The sequence below is a fragment of the Capra hircus genome, chromosome 2 (assembly GCF_001704415.2).
Source record: "Capra hircus breed San Clemente chromosome 2, ASM170441v1, whole genome shotgun sequence".
Taxonomy (NCBI): Eukaryota; Metazoa; Chordata; class Mammalia; order Artiodactyla; family Bovidae; genus Capra; species Capra hircus.
The window spans coordinates 74,677,695-74,695,161 of NC_030809.1; the positions used below are offsets into that span (position 1 = coordinate 74,677,695).

At 43.2% G+C, this 17,467-nt stretch overlaps 1 protein-coding gene across 1 annotated transcript in view; it reads right to left on the reverse strand.

Moving 5' to 3' along the window:
* The window catches only part of LCT (lactase), a 50,575-nt gene that overhangs the window by 28,482 nt on the left and 4,626 nt on the right, over positions 1-17,467 (reverse strand). The window contains exons 2-5 of the mRNA XM_018062350.1: positions 10,469-10,548; positions 7,466-7,549; positions 5,523-5,625; positions 3,269-3,347 (exon numbers count right to left, since the gene is read on the reverse strand). Coding sequence (XP_017917839.1) covers positions 3,269-3,347; positions 5,523-5,625; positions 7,466-7,549; positions 10,469-10,548 — 346 coding nt within the window. The remainder of the gene's footprint in view (positions 1-3,268; positions 3,348-5,522; positions 5,626-7,465; positions 7,550-10,468; positions 10,549-17,467) is intronic.

Below are 17,467 nucleotides of genomic sequence, written 5' to 3' on the forward strand. Positions count from 1 at the left end.
ATATTTCAGTAATTGAACTACCAGTACAGCTCTACTGATGTGTACCACTGAAATATCAACCCCAGCTACAACCTCCTTTCTTCTTCATGTTGCCTGGGTTATGGTCATAATGGCAGGAGCTCACGCATCCATCCAGCACCATGAGGTAGAAGTTTTGATAAGGGTGACAAAGCAACAAGAGAGGAGCCTGGATTTCTGATAATTTTACCCACTCTAGACTGTCCGTCTCTGGGCTTCATTTATGTCAGTAAGCTTTTGTCTTTTTTTTAAAATGAGAACTCCTTGATTATACAGCTTGCAAATGATAGAGCTCAGAGTCTGTGCTTTTAACACATATCACTATGTATATGCGTAGATGTGTGGACATTATATGCATATTTGTGTTATGTTTTATGAACATAAATATTTATTCAGAAATAAATATATCTGAAATAAACATAGCTGAAATAAAACATAACATAGAAATGCTATTTGGGGGGCTTCCCTGGTGGCTCGGTGGTAAAGAATCCACCTGCTAATGCAGAAGACATGAGTTTGATCCCTGGTTCAGGGAGATCCCACATGCCTCAGAGCAACCAGACCTGTGCACCACAGCTACTGAGTCTGTACCCTAGAGCCTGGGAGCCGCAACAACTGAGCGCTTGTGCAGCACCTACTGAAGCCTGAGCACCCTAGAGCTCATGTTCTGCAACAAGAGAAGCCTGCACACTGCAGTGAAAAGTAGCACCCCCTCGCTCCCGCTCTCTTCAACTAGAGAAAAGCCAGGCAGCAATGAAAACCCAGCTGAGTTAAAAACAAATAAAATTATTTTTAAAGAGCTATTTTCATACACAACAAAGTCTAATATATTCTGTTTAATTCTAGTCTATTTTCCTTCTCTCTCCCTCCCCTCTCCCTCCCTCCATCCTTGAGTCCTGTCCTGTGGGCTGGAGAGCAGTGCCTGAGAGCATGCAGCAGTCTCGCCAGCAGAGGGCAGCCTTGAGGAAGTGTTGGTAGAGGCGGGTGTGTTCAGCCTGGAGAAGAGAACACACTTGGGGAGAGGCAATGAAGGACAAGAGCAGCTAGGGCTCTCGTGTGGAGAGGGGCTGGCATTTTACAAGGTTGGCCCAGAGCGCAGAACTGGTACAGGGACCCTTCAGAAAGATCTCTCTCCCACGGAGTGGGGCCTGAGCCTTACAAATTTGTGTGTGTGAAATCCCTTCAGTCATGTCCAACTGCGCGACCCTATGGACTGTAGCCCACTAGGCTCCTCTGTCCATGGGGTTCACCAGGCAAGAATACTGGAGTGGGTTGCCATGCCCTTCTCCAGGGTTCAAACTTAAGCTCCTTCTGTTTTATGAAGCATCAACTCTGCATTTGGTAGAAAAGTGGTGACGGGAAATGATGGCCTATAGGTGTGGATTATCCATAACAGATGCAAGAGTCTGGAGCACACCAGGGACATGGAGGGGTGCCCACTCAGCTGTTCCGACCCAACCCTTCTGATCATGATTGTCCTTCTGGCTTGGGTGAAGAGAGGTTTTCAAGAAATAGACTCCACCTGGATAAAACAAAACTTGCCATACAGGCCTTGGAGCCTGGGTTTGCCCCACTTGGGTAGAGATTTAGCTCAAGAAGTCCGTATGCCCAGCCTTCCAGGTGTCCCTCACCTTCTACTCTAACCCTTCAGAGCATCCCAGGCAATGCGCTCATCCGCTCCTCCGGGGAGCAGTGCTGTTTCTTCTGCCACGCTCTCTGCTAGAGTCACTGGTGGGCCTCTCTGTCTCATTTCTGAGCCTAAACACTCCAATGAGAAAACGATGTCTGTCCTCCCAGAACCCCCTTCCACCTGCCCCACACCTGCAGGTTCTCCATAAACATTCACCCACTTGCATGTCAGCCACATTGGACCTTCTCTTCAGGAGCAGTAGCGAGAGATCAAGGTGTTAAAAAGAGAACCCTGGAGCTGATGTCCCATGTTATCTTTTGGTTTTATAATCACTGCTTTCTCAGACTGCCCCTTTTATTATGACCTCTTCAGTTTTATTTTCCAAAAAGCACAGCGCAGCACCCCTCAGCTGATTCCAAGTATAAACAGAGAGCAGACTTGACCTGCTCGCTCACGCAGTATGCCTGCAATAACCTTCTCACACTCAGCGCAAAGCCTGGCATGTCGCTGCTTAGGGGCTGGTGATGTGAACTGCTGATCTGAAGTGAGTTGAGAGGATTGAACAGTAGATGGAGACATGGCTGAGGACAGCCAAGCGCTGGGAGAAAAAAGGTACAAAGAGGTAGCGCATTGAAGCTTATGATCTCGGACAGAGCTATGCTAGAAATGTCTGCAGTGAGCTCTAGCTGAAGGCCTGGGAAGCTAATGGTTGCCCCTAGTCCTTCCTTGACACAGGGTACGAGACATTCCGTTGCGCAACATACTCTGTGGAGTGCGGAGGGTTCTGGGAAACTCCCTGCACTGGCTTCCACACCAAGCTTATCTCACTCGAGAAATGCATTGGAATGTAAGTGCATGCATGCGTGGGTGCTAAGTCCTTCAGTCGTGTCCAACTCTTTGCAACCCCATGGACTGTAACCCACCAGGTTCTTCTGTCCATGGGATTCTCCAGACAAGAATACTGGAGTGGGTTGCCCTGCCCTTCTCCAGGTAAGTGCAAGAGACTGACATAATTATGGAGATAATTGCAGATCTGCTTTAATTATTTTTTTAGTATGTGTCTTACCAATTTTGTACTTTAGTCATGTGCTAATAAATTATTTGCAATCCCACAATAATTTAAAACTTTTGTCCTGAGAAACCACTGAATTAGGCTTCTGCCTGGTGCACGGCTGACTTTCCCATTTATGCTGTCTCCTTGGAGGTAATATGCTTCAAATTTCATGAGAGAAAATGGTGCAGAGAACTCACTTTACTCAGACCACATAACTCCAGGGATGGGCAGGTTTATCACTAGCCTGCTCTTCATCATCTAACAATGCCTCCAACAAGATCTTAACTAGAAGGCAGGGGTTCAGACATCAGCTCTGTTAGTTGTGTGCACTCCATGAACTAGAGGAGGCTGAATGATTGGTGAGAAAGTCAGAACCGCATGGGGCCCAGAGACGCTGTTCCAGCTTTCCCCTCTGAGTCTCCATCTGTCTTGTCCAGAATGGCCACAGAGGACTCACTAATCCAGAAGGCACATGATAGCAGTCCCGTGAGTTTACACAGGTGAAGGACAGCAGAGCATTCTGCAAGCATCAGTTATTGATCGTTCAACAGGAAATCTAACATTACCTTTTCTTGGAACTCGATGAACAGCTCAGGAATGTACTAATATCAAACCCAATGACGAGCACTTGGTCTTCATTTATGGCTGAAAGAGAAGAAGTTTAATTCACTCCACCTGAAGCCCACCCAACCATGCATGACCACCACCAACAGTTCTCCTCACTCATAGACCACAGCCAAACTCCAAGCAATGGTTCCAAGACCCTCTGGAAAATTCCAAGGCCATGATTTAAGGAGGTCACATGTGATTTTTTTTTTCCTACTAGGAACAGCAGTTCTCAAAAGTCCATGTGCATTGGCATCAGCTGTGGAGCTTGTTCAATGCAGATTGCTGGGCCCACTCCCAGGCTTCTGATCAGAGCTTTCTAATCTGAGGTGGGCTCTGGAATGTGAATATCTAACAAGTTCCCAGTGATGCTGATGCTGCTTTTCTAGAGACCAAATGCAGAGAACAACTGACTCAGAAGACCTCAAGCATTAAGAGAGGGTGGAATCTTTTTTGTAAGAAGCAACCCACTCCAGTACTCTTGCCTGGAAAATCCCATGGACAGAGGAGCCTGGTAGGCTGCAGTCCATGGGGTCGCTAAGAGTTGGACACGACTGAGCGACTTCACTTTCACTTTTCACTTTCATGCATTGGAGAAGGAAATGGCAACACACTCCAATGTTCTTTCCTGGAGAATCCCAGAGACGGGGGATCCTCCTGGGCTGCCGTCTATGGGGTCGCACAGAGTCAGACACTACTGAAGCGACTTAGCAGCAGCAGCAGCATAAACATAAGATTGCCTATTTTAACCACTTAGAAAGGGATGGAATTTAAGAACAGGAAATCATTACTCCAGAGATGAGTTAGGGCAAGAGTTACTATGGCATTCATGGATGTGGTTCATGAGGTCTGTGAAGCCAGCTCAGCACTGGTTACAGGTGGTAAAAAGGGCACGACCAACATCTCCCATATTCTGACCTTACAGGGAGACTGAACTGGATATCAGGCACCCAGGGGCCTGCCCCTGGCGCCTTCTTTCCGTGTCTAGTGGTCCTCAGCCCCTGAGGCCTTAATGGATACCACTTTCCCTTGACCAGATTGGACCAGGACAATCTTCTTCCGAATAATCATTTTTAAAATTTTTATCAAATGTAATGTTAACCTTTTTAATATGCTGTACAGCATGCAGGATCCTAGTTCCCTGACCAGGGATCGAACCTGCAGCCCCAGCATTGGAAGCATGGAGTCTTAACCACTGGACCACCACGGAAAGTCCCAGGAGAAGTCTTCTGATGCATGGCCCACCCATCAGATTCACTCTCAAGAATTTGAAATAAGAGACATTGTGGAGATGGTCCATGAGTTGTGGGGTCCTATGACTGAAGACGCTGATCAGGCAATGGGGAAATGAACAAAAGTAAAAGCGTCTGGGGTGGGCAGAGAGCAGTCCTGCAAAGGGGGCACAGATGAGAGACCCTAGAGGGAGGAGTAGTGGAAGCAGACAGACGGGCACAGGGCTGTTGCCATGCTTACAGCTGACATCTCTGGCCTGATGGTCTTTTTATTTTCACTTTACAATACTGTATTGGTTTTGCCATACATCAACATGAATCCGCCCCAGGTGTACATAAGTTCCCACTCCTGAACCCACCTCCCACCTCCCTTCCCATACCATGCCTCTGGGTTATCCCAGTGCACCAGCCCCAAGCATCCTGTATCCTGCATCGAACCTAGACTGGCGATTCGTTTCTTACATGATATTATACATGTTTCAATGCCATTCTCCCAAGTCATCCCACCCTCTCCCTCTCCCACAGAGTCAAAAAGTCTGTTCTGTACATCTGCGTCTCTTTTGCTGTCTCGCATACAGGGTCATCATTACCATCTTTCTAAATTCCATATATATGTGTTAGTATACTGTATTGGTGTTTTTCTTTCTGGCTTACTTCACTCTGTATGATGGGCTCCAGTTTCATCCACCTCATTAGAACTGATTCAAATGTATTCTTTTTGATTGGCCTGATGGTCTTTATCTCCATGAGACCCTGGCATCCTTCACATGCTGTACAGAACTTACTCTTCTTTCTTGGGTCAGTGGGAACTAAGTGACCAACAATAAGAAGGCAAGGATCACTGCACGCATCTAGGGCAGGCTCTCAGACCAGACCTTCTTCGGTCGCTCCTCCTGTCGGAACCCCAGACTCTCAAGGTTGCTACCCTATAAGCCAATGCACCAAACGTCACTGCAAACCTCTCCAGTGATGGTCCACTCACCTTTGAGAAGGCTGAAGAGCAGATGGGCTATGTTGTTCCCAGTGGAGAGGCAGTTCTGGAGTTTCAGACTGAAGATGAAAACTTTCACTTTTGGTTCAATGGTCTGAAAATGATATAGGCCAGCAAGTGAACCGAAGTCGCTGAGAGTAAGTTGTGAGTTAACAGGGACAGATTTTCAAGATGTGAAGCCACAACACTCAGTGTGGTTTTGGAAATGACCTCTAGCTGTGTCAGTTAATAAAGGGAGCTGACTCCAGACCCGAGGGAGGAAAAAGCTACACTTTTGTATAACATAGGGCTTTCTCTATACAGACCCCCACCAAAGACATAGGTTCATCCATCCTATCACCTCAGGCCACAAGGACTAGTCGCTGTATTGGGACCAGGAACAAGGCCACCTGCCCATGTCAGGGGCCTGAGCTACACGAGAAGCCCCATCAGGTGCTGCCGCCATGCTTTGCTTCAGAACAATCTGGTTTGGGGAGGGGAGAGGTAGCGTATAAATGAAACAAGATCAACCCTGAGTTGACAGCTTCTGAACCTGGAGATGGCTTCATTATGTTTTTCTTTCTACCATTGGATATGTCTGACATTTTCCATAAAGAAATTGAAAAGAAACTATCTTCATTAAAATTGGAGCAGGTGTCATTTTTCTCCCATTTCTAGCCATTTCAGTATCAAAAGGAACATCTTTGGGCTGACAAGTTGTTTGACCTCATTTTAAGTTACTTTTTCTTGGTTTTGGTCATTTTTCCCACACTATCTTCCCCTCCTCTGAAGAGTTAACAGACACTGAGAAATACCAACAGCAACTACTCAAACAGGAGCCTGGCAGGTTCTTTATTTTCTCAGAGCCACCAGTAACAATGAGGTGACTTAAGCTCTGAGAAACAGATTAACTTGCTCAGAACCAGTTAGTGGGGCTGTGACTCACAAAGCTTTGTTCCTTCCCTGTGCCGGGTCAAGGTGGTAAAGTCAAATTACTAAGGGAACAGAGGGTTTTCTCCTTCCTGAAAGATCCATGCACAGTGGGGCGGCCTGTGATGTCACAGGGCTGGAGAGCTGGAGGAGCCGTCTGCTGAGTGGGGAATTCCCTGGGGAGCAGGGTTTCTTCTGAGAAGGGAATGCAGGACCTCCACAGGCAGCTCCTGCAGAATTCAGAACCTGTGGACATGCGGTGGGTCCCCGGGCCCTAAGACACCTGTGGGCTGGCGGGGAGCCGCAGCTAAGGCTCAGAGAGGGGCGTACAGGTTCTCTGGGGGGAGTGGAGAGTGAGGGTTGGCTTGTTAAGGCAAATATTTTCATGACCACATCTACGAAATGTCTTTTTCAATCTCAGAATGAACACTGGAATTCTGATTCTCAATAGCTTTCTACATGAGAGAGCAGAGGATCCACGTAAATATTTACCTTAACAAGCCAACTCTCTTTATCCTTTCCAGGGAAGACTATCCGACCTCCAGAGGCTCTCTATGGAAATTTCCTCAGACAAAACTGCATATATGAAAGAAAGTGAAAGTGAAGTCGCTCAGTCATGTCTGACTCTTTTCAACCCCATGGACTGTAGCCTACCACACTCCTCCGACCATGGGATTTTCCAGGCAAGAGTACTGGAGCGGGTTGCCACTTCCTTCTCTAGAGGATCTTCCCAACCCGGGGATTGAACCTGGGTCTCCCACATTGTAGGTAGACTCTTTACCATCTGAGCCACCAGGGAAGTCTGCACGTATATGGATTCTTTTTTTTTTTTTTGGCTGTGCTGCAAGGCTTGTGGGAACTTTGTTCCTTAACTAGGGGTTGAACTCAGGCCTTTGGCAGTGATGAAAGCATGGAGTCCTAACCACTGGACCACCAGTTTATGCATCAGCTGAAGCATTAAATGACTAGTATGCTCTCAGGAACCTTTGCCATTCATCATCAATATGGAAAATAGCTTAAGTTACCTGCAGTTCACTCAACTTCTGTGGTAAATCTGCCTCACTGTGGCATTCATAAGATAAATCAAGAGAGACGAAGTCAACTGCATCCTGGAAATAAGCAAATAGAATCTTTAGAACATAAGCAATTTCAAGATGAAGAGCTGGCTCAGAACTATTCCTTTTTTTGTTTCTCTCCTTGCTACTAAATGGAATACTCCAAAGCGGGATTTTCCAAGGAAAAAGCAGGATGAGGAAAAGCTGAGGACAAGGTGAGAATGTGTATGGGGTTTGCCTCTGTGTTGTGAGAAACGCATCATGTATGTATGCACTCAGCAAAGTGCCTGGCGCACAGGAAGGGCTCGATAAATGCGCACGATGGAATGAGTGAGTGAGTGAGTAAAAGAAGTACTGTGGGCCAGAAAGGGGGGGTTTCCAGCGAGTGAGTGAACTCTAAGGGAAGGGGTCAGAGGCCAGAGCTGCCCTGGGTGGCACCCTTCTCGTGGACCTTCCACTCTGCAGGACAGAGGCCGTGGAGCTTCAGCCACCCACAGTCCACTTGGTGATCTCTGCAGACCCTGCCGGAGCTTGGAGTTTTAATTGTAGGCTATAGTCACTGGCTACTTTCAAACCACAGCTTGAAGTCCACCCCCGTTGGCCCTAGCCTGGCCCATACTGTAATCCAGGAATAGAGCTCTCGTGGTCTGTGGGCACTCCCATCTGTGCTCCAGTTAAGGACATACCTCTCCACCCTGTCTCTGTCTGCATACACTTTAAGAACTACAGACTCAGAGTCTCCACCCTTTTCAGCGAGCCATTTCTCTCCTGGCCATGACCAGATTGTTGCCCGCGCTGCCCCCTTCTCTTCCCTTGGACAGAGACCGTGGGTAATGGCATCTGGGAGCAGTCCAGTGCACTGTGACCTTAGATCTGACTCTCCACTGCTCCCTACGGTTTTTCCAATCAAGTTATTGCCGCGTTTGCTCAGCAGTCCACAGGCTTGCTCCCCACTGGCAAGCTCCACTGGAACATTCTCCTTGGACCTCTCAGCCCTTGCTTTGTCTGTCAGCTCCAGGCAGCACGTGATCATCGACTTCATACTCTTGAAAGTCACTGTGCAGGGTTTAAAGATGAGTAGAAGCCACAGAAACTTACAGCGTGATAGAGAGAGTTAGTAAATGTGCTGACCACATGAAGAACAGGCAGAAAGTTCTAAGTGATATAAGAAAAGTCCACATCTCAAATCTTGGTGGGGATTAGACTCGCCTGGGAATGTGGGAAGGCTGTGAAAGCCCAGGTCATCCCTCCACATTAAGTTTTGTACTTTATTAGCTCTCCAGGTCGGAGAAGGCAATGGCACCCCACTCCAGTACTCTTGCCTGGAAAATCCCATGTATGGAGGAGCCTGGTGGGCTGCAGTCCATGGGGTCGTGAAGAGCCGGACACGACTGAACGACTTCACTTTCACTTTTCACTTTCATGCATTGGAGAAGGAAATGGCAACCCACTCCAGTGTTCTTGCCTGGAGAATCCCGGAGATGGGGGATCCTCCTGGGCTGCCGTCTATGGGGTCGCACAGAGTCGGACACAACTGAAGCGACTTAGCATCAGCAGTAGCAACAGCAGCAGCTCTCCAGGTGATTCTGATACCAAAATTTGAGAACTCTGATCTAACAAATGGCTAAAATGTTCCAAGCAGGGAGAGACCACATCCAGTTTAGCGCGGAAGTATTATTAACTAAAGCCTCTTTATGTTGGGCACATTGACACGGATGTTAAAAATGGGTAGAATTTTATTGGAAGAGATTTGAGGAAAGGAAGGAGGATAGGGCTTCGGGTAGCGAATGCCGCAGGGCTGGTGGAGTGACAGCATACACACTGGGGAAAAGGCGACGCCAGCAAGCCGGCAAGAGGGCCTTGGTGAGCCGCATTGGAGGCTCTGAGGAATTTCACCGTTTCAAGGGAATGTAGCTTCTCAGCAGGGAATTCAGCAAAAGATGTATTGCATGGGGGGAGCTGGGGGCAGAGAGACCAGTTCAAAGACTACTGCTTGACAAGCATTTTCTGATCGGGACTCTGGCCTCCTGAGCTCATAACTGATAGCAGTTATCGCCCCTTGTAAAAGAATTTAGATATTCTGGTATTCTGGTCATACTATCAGTCTTGGACCTGGTCATTTCAGAACCTTATCATGTCTGGATTTTAAATCCCTGAGCTTGTAAATCTGATGTTGGACCTTGGCACATGGGGCCTCCATCGCAGCACAGACACTGCTGCACAACCACAGGAATCAGTTGTTTTCTCAGAGGGTTTTCCATGCCGCCCAGCAGACAACATCACAAGGGCCAAAGCTGTTAAATTCTCAAATGTTTTAACGTTTCTTATTAAAATTATAGTTAAAAGTTGTCTTTAGAGGAGGTAGAAAGCAGGATGGGCACTCTAGGGACCACATTATTAATGTTATTAAAAAAAAAAACTCTTACCCTAGTATCTGTTTTGTTAAAAAACAAACAAAAAATACAAAACTGACCTCTCTTCTGATAAGCTCTTTTTAAGAAGGAGCAAGACCAGAGGCATTTGACGTCTTTGTGTAGGCAAAAGCTAACACTTGACCAAGTGAGAGCTGGGGCTACAACAACTAAGATTTTGTTTTAAAGTAATTATAAATCTAGAGAATGCATAACACTCAGAAGAGGCATTTGTAAGAATGTCAAGCAAACCATTATATGTAGGATGGATAAACAACAAGGTCCTTCTGTATAGCATAGTGAACTATATTTAATATCCTGTGATAAACCATAATGGAAAAGAACGTGACAAAGATTGTATATATATATATAAAATATAGATAACTGAATCCTTTTGCTGTACAGTAGAAATTAACACAGCATTGTAGGTCAAGTACACTTCAATAAAATAAATTTAAAAAGAAAGAATGTCAAGTCGACAAAAATTTCTATTGTTTTTTTAAAATTAAACTTGAAACTTTTCTCAGAAGTTATAGATTCTGTTTCTTTGGGCTGTCATTACCTTGACAAGCGCAGACGTAGACGGTTCTAGCAGGAGTTTGGAGACCGCCTCAGCTTGCAGGACCACAGAGAGTTTTCCACCTGAAACCAAGCAGATGAGGGGATGTAGGTGAGAGAGGAAGGAGGCTGTGACCCCAGAAGCCACTGGTGAACTCGTTTCCTGCTGGCCTTTCTAGTCCACATTCACCAACTGTAAAAAAGATTTCTGCAGAAATCACCCACATGATTTTACTCTAGCTGAAAGATTTTAGAAGACAAGGTAGCTTTTTAAGAAATGTCCCTTTAGAGACTGTTTCATATAAATCAGAACAGTGACGTGCAGGATACTTGTAAAGTCTTTTGCAAGAATAAAAGCAGTTCCTTTCCCTAACCCCACACAATGGAAAAGGCAGAATGGAGAGAACTGCGTTTCAGTTCCTAATAAACTTTGGCCTCTGCGTGCTTTACAAGCTCTCCAGGTGATTCTGACATACACTAAAGCTTGGGAACTGTTGGTCTAAACAACAGCTTAGACTTCCAAGTGGAGAGACTTTGGAAAGGTAGGGTGTTCTCAGGGGACTGCTGTTACCTGTCTTTATTCACCGCGCAAATGTCCATTCAACCCTTACTGTGCATTGAGAAGAATACGAAGGAAATATAGACCTGTGCAGCTTGTACCCTCTCGCTTTGACATTTGATCGCCTAACAGTGGTGTTGAAGCCTACGTACATCAGAATCACCTGTCTTTTTTGTCAGCCAACTGAGGTGGACTCAAGAATGAGAGCCTTTTAACAAGTTTCCTGGGTGCTTCAGATACAGTGGTGCTCAGACTGGTTTGAAACACGCTGCTGTGGGCATCTCAGGTGGCTTAGTGGCAAAGAATCCACCTGGCAATGCAGGAGAGGCAGGAGATGCGGGTTTCATCCCTGGGTGGGGAAGATCCCCTGGAAGAGGAAACAGCAACCCACTCCAGTATTGTTTCCTGGAAAATCCCATGGGCAGAGGAGCCTGGCAGGCTACAGGCCAAGGTGTTGCAAAGAGTCGGACATGACTGAGAATGCACCCATTCACGTGGTGGACTTGGGATGCCTCAGTTGTCAGAAGCACCATCTAACTCCTTGATGCACAAAAGTCTTTATCTCCTGCTGAGATTGTGTGCTCCCTGAGGAGCAAGCTTCGACATTTCTTGAATCTCTGCAAATAGCAAGCTTAGGATGGGCGCATAGGCAAGTGCTCAGACCTGTGCTTTGGAAACAGTAAACAAAATGGCCTAAAGCCAGAGTTTGAGACTTAAACGACAAGCTTATATGCCTGACCTCTCTCCTACATTCAAATTCTGTACAGGAGAAAGATCTCCCCAGTCAATGAAACCATTATTAATAACCAACTGGTGCCAACTACCAAAGTGCTTATTTTGATAAGCTTAATGGAACTTTGAAATCCTCTGAGCAGGGAATATCACTCAGAGACATTTGGTCCTCCTTCTGATAAGATAATGCTATTTTCCAGTTATTCAGTGATTGTGCCCCGTGGGGCCATTTCACCTTCCACAGATTTTCCACACTTGAGTCTATCATCACATCAGCACACGTAGAACATATGTTCTCAGCCTGTGCTGAACGTTTTTAAATGTCCAATTTAGTATTATCTCTGGATCAATGACATGACACAGGAGGACAGTTTATCCCTAAGTGCAATTGACTCACACATCACTCTTATTTGACTTTACAAGCTGTTTTTAGACTCAGAGTGAACAAACGTACCTGAAGTTCCAGAAATTCTCATATCATACAAAATAAACTTTTCAATATTATTCCTAACTGGTTCCTAGTGCAAACACAAACTATACTTCTTAAAATAACATAAAATGCAGGTTACTCAAAACTGGAACCTCATTCCAAGCTGGCAGTTCATGTTTCTTTGGGACTGAAATGGGGGGTAATTGCACCGGCTTAAGATAATTTATCTTGTAATTTTTGCTGGATATGGTTAAAGGTCAGTGTTCTTGTCTACAGAACTCAAAATCAGTATTTGCTGGGGGCTGAGTATTAACTGTTTCAAGCCCATGTAGAAAATTACTGCATGGCAATGTGTGAGTTTATGTCCCTCACAGGTATTACTAGATTTTGTTTAAGGATAAGCTCAGTTCTGTTTCCATCACAAAAGTATGTAATTCCTCTAAAAGCCATTGCTACTGTTCATACAAAACAGCCCCTTTTTGTTTGCTCCTCTCCCTTTTGCCCCAAGTGTTTAAATAAAAGCAATCAATCAGGCCAGTACTGAACCGCCAATATCAGTGCTTCAGGAGGAGGGTGGGAGTCCCCAGTGTTGACTGCGTTCCAGCGTTGGCAGCGGGAGGCGCGGTGTGCAACTCCACTCTTTCTGTGAGAGATGTGTTCACGCTCCTGCTGGTCTGCCAAGAATCTTTTCGTATCCTTCCCATGGTAGGACGTTGAAAACATGAGCAGGAGGTTTATAACAACCCATAGTCATTAGAAAAGAGCTTCTCAAAATTGCGGTAAAAATACACAACGTAAAATTCACCGTTAAGTTTTGTAAAAGTGGCTTTGTTCTGCAGCTGCCACCACCATCCACCTCCCCAAATTTCCATCGTTTCAAACAGAAACTCCGGGCCCATGAGTACCTCCCCACTCCCCCTTCACCCGGGCTCTGGTAATCATTGCTCTGCTTTCTGTCCCTGCGAGTTTGATCATTCTAGGTCCTTCATAGAGGTGGAGTCATACAGTGTTTGTCCTTTTGTGTCTGGCTTATTGCACTTGGTGTAGTGTACTCAAGGTCCATCCCTGCTGTAGCATGTGTCAGAATTTCATTTCTTTTTAAGGCTGAATAACATTCAATTGTATGTATCTAGCATGTTTTATTTATCCATTCATCCTTGTATGGGCATAGGGATTCTTTTCATCTTTTGATTGTTTTGAATAATGCCATGAAAATGGGTGTGCAAATATCTGTTCAAGTTCCCGCTTTCAATTCTTTTGGGTGTATACCCACAAGTGCTAGATTATACGGTAATTGCATGCTCAATTTCTTGAGGAACTGCCATATAGTTTTCCACAGTGGCTACACCATTTACATCCTGGCCGCCAATGCACAGGGCTGTATATCCTCTCACAGCTCGGAGGAGCCTACAGAGACATGGCAACTAAATACAACGTGGTATCTTGGATGAGTTCCTAGAGTAGAAAAAGGACATGCAGGAGAAATTAAGGAAATCTGAATAAAACATGGACTTTAGTAATGGGATATCAACATTGGTTCTTTAATTGCAACAAATGTCCCATAATAATGTAAGATGTTTATGTTAGGGGAAACTGGTTCCAGGGGCGGGAACATATGGAAACTCTGTACTATCTGCTCAAATTTTCTATAAATCTAAAACTGTTCTAAAAGTAATATTATTGTAGGATGTATGCAATCTTGAAACAAGTCACTACCTCAGTTATTTCAGTGACTTACTAGGATACTTCAAATTTTGGATTCAAGTGGATTTAGGTAAAGCAAAGTACTTTTTTTTTTTTTAAAGCAAAGTACTTTTTAAAATAGCCAAATAAATTCAAATCACCAACTCAATCTGTTTTCAAAGTAGTTGTTTGGTTTAACATTTTCTCACATACCTCTAACTCAATAAACATGTCAATAAAGAACTAAAGTAATGAAAAACAAAAATGCTTTAAAGGTTTGCTTGTATTGATAGACTATCTTCCTATGGATATATTACCAACATGCTGAACAAATTACTTCCTTGGCCCTGGATATGCAAAACAAGTAAAAATCAAAATAACAGAACAAGTAATATTAATTTTTTAAAAGTCTTGATTAGAAAGGAAAAAACTCTTAACCACCAATAACTTTTAATTTTTCAGGTTATCTGACTTTTAAATGATTACCCCTTAATTATTAAGAAATATCAACAATGACACAATGACAGAAAATGCCTAAACAATGTGCTTGGAAAGAGGTACAATTACCTAATATCTGAGATTCACAGTAGATGGGAAAGGGATTGGGGGCTTCCCTGGTGGCTCAGTGGTAAAGAATCAGCCTGCCAGTGCAGAAGATTCCGTTTTGATTCCTGATCCGGGAAGATCTCGCATGACTCGGGGCAACTGAGCCTGTGTGCCACGACTATTGAGCCTGTGCTCTGGAGCCCAGTGTCTGCAACTACTGAGCCAAGAAGCCGCGGTTTCTGAAGCCTGAGTGCCCTAGAGCTCATGCTTGCAACAAGAGAAGCCGCCGCAGTGAGAAGCCTGCACACCGCAGCTAGAGAGCACCCCCACTCACCGCAGCTAGAGAAAAAGCCCGCGCAGCAACGAGGACCCAGCACAGCCGAAAGCAAGTAAGTAAACAACATTATTTTAAGAAATGATACACATGAACTTATAAAAAAATCTACCAAAAGAAAAGATTGATAATTTCGTATAAAGTAAGAAATTCTGTTCCTCAAAGTCTCCATGAAAAAACTGAAAAGATAAGAAGTGGAAAAATACCGTCATCCCTTATACCCAATGCAGATTAAAGAATATATAAAGTATTCCAACAAGTCAAAACATAAATGGATAAAAGGCAAAACAGGAATTATAACAAAGAAATAAATATGGCTAATAAACACGTGAAGACCTGCTCAATCTGAATAGGAATCAGGTAAAGAAGATGATAAAGGATGATAAAGAAATATTTTTACATCTGTGAGATAGGCAAAAATTTATAATTCTGGTAATTACACGTGTTGGAAGAGGTCAACAGGAACTTATACATTGCTCAAGGAATGTAAGTTGGTATAACCACAATGGAAAACAACTTATCTCTCACAGCTAAATATTTACATCCCCCCAAGTAGCAATCACTTGAGTATAAACATAAGTGCAACTCTTAGACATATGCAGAAAGAGGCATGTGCAAGAATGTTCATAACAGCTATGTCCATAATAGCAAAATTTGAAAACTAGAATGTCCATAAGCAGGAAAATGAATGAATAAAACTTGGCTTAGTCCCACAGCGGAATATCATTTAGCAGTGAAAAGAAGATGATATAGCTCTATTCAACAATATCAATAAGCCTTGGAAACAATTTTGTTTTAACAAAAAAGTCCTAGAGGACTACAAAAAGTATAATACTCTTTCATCATGCTAAATTCCAAACCAAGCAAAATTGGACACTAAATTGTTTAAATGCATACACAGTTGGGATAGAAACTTTATGGCAAAACCGATACAATATTGTAAAGTAATTAGCTTCCAATTAAAAAAAATAAATTTATATTAAAAAAGTAATGCAATCTAAATGAGATACCATCAGAATGGCTGAAATAGAAAAGGATGAAAATGCCAAATGTTAGTACGGATTATGAGGCTACTTAAATTCTCAGACAGAGCTAGTGGGAGTATAAAATGGAACAACTGCTTTGGGAAATTGGCAGTTTCTTAGAAAGTCAAATACATCTCTCCCCTGTAATCCAGCATTTCTACTCCTAGATATTATCCAAGAGAAATGAAAACATACGTCCATGCAAATCATAGCAACTTACTTATATAAGAGATAAAAACTGGAAATTGCCCAAGTGCCCTTCAATTGTGATACATCCATAATAGAACACCACTGAGAAGAAACAAGCAGCAAATTACTAACAGCAACAAAATAAATGAATCTCACAAACATGCTGATGGAAAAAGACAGACGCAAAATAGTACACACTGTATGGTTCCATTCATATCTATACTATAGGAGCCAGACCAACGTTTGTTTCTGGGGTAAGGATTTAGGAAGGGATACAATGATCAGACATGAGGTTTTTGGAGGTATTGATTAATGTTTTATATCATGATGAGGGGATGGTTTTAATTTTATTTCTTGATATGGGTATGGGTTCAATTTTATAGATCAGACTGTAAAATTAAGATCCATGCATTTCACTGTAGGTAACTCATACCCTGATAAAAAATTCCTTGGAAAAAAATCAGAACTTCATTTCAGGTTGTTTATTTTCTAATCAGCAGTAAATGGGAATTTAATTTTTAAACGTATTTTTTAAACATGGTGATTTTTTGGCTAAAATGTATATAGTAAAATGCCACTTTTCCTGTAATTAATTATTTTATTTGAAATGCTTGAACTTGTACATCCATTATGACACCAAATGTTGGAGGAGGAAAACCATGGTCTAATACAAGATGGGTGGGATATTTAGCCCAGTGCTAACCTGGGATGGAGTGGGGAGAAGGAGATGAGATAGGGAAAAATGTACAAGTAGACAAAAGTTGTGATATGGTTTGTTTTGTCTTATAATCCCCCAACTTTCTAATTTTTACATTAAAATTGAGGTATAATTCATATACTATAAAATACATTCTTTTAAACTATAAAATTTTGTTATCTTTAGTACATTTACAAAGTTGTGCAACTCTCTGCACTAATTCTGGAACACTTTAGTCACCCAGAAAGATATTACATACCGATTAGCAGTCAGTTCCCATTCTCTCTTCTAGCCCCAGACATCACTACTCTACTTTAGTTTCTTTACAATAGATTTTTCTACTCTGGACATTTAATACCAATGAAATCATATAATATGTGGTCTTTTGGGGCTGGCTGCTTTCACTTAGCATAATGTCTTCAAGAATTATCATATTGTAGCATGAATCAATCACTCCTTTCAAGTGCTGAGTACTATTGCATTTTACTAATATGCCACTTTTTGTTTATCCATCAATTGATGGCCATTAGGGTTGTTTCCACTTTTGGTTATTATGAATAATAGAATGATACTGCTATGAATATTTGTGATGCAAATATTTTTGCCTTGACATTTGCTTTTATTTCTCTTGGGTCTCTACCTAGCAGATATTATGTTGTAGGTATAATTTCACTTTTTGCTGTTTACTTGCTTTAAAAAAAATTGAAGCATAATTGACCTACAACATTGTTAGTCCATGTGTATAAATAGTAATTCAGTATTTCTATATGTTACAAAACCATCACAGTATTGTTATAGCTTAACTGCT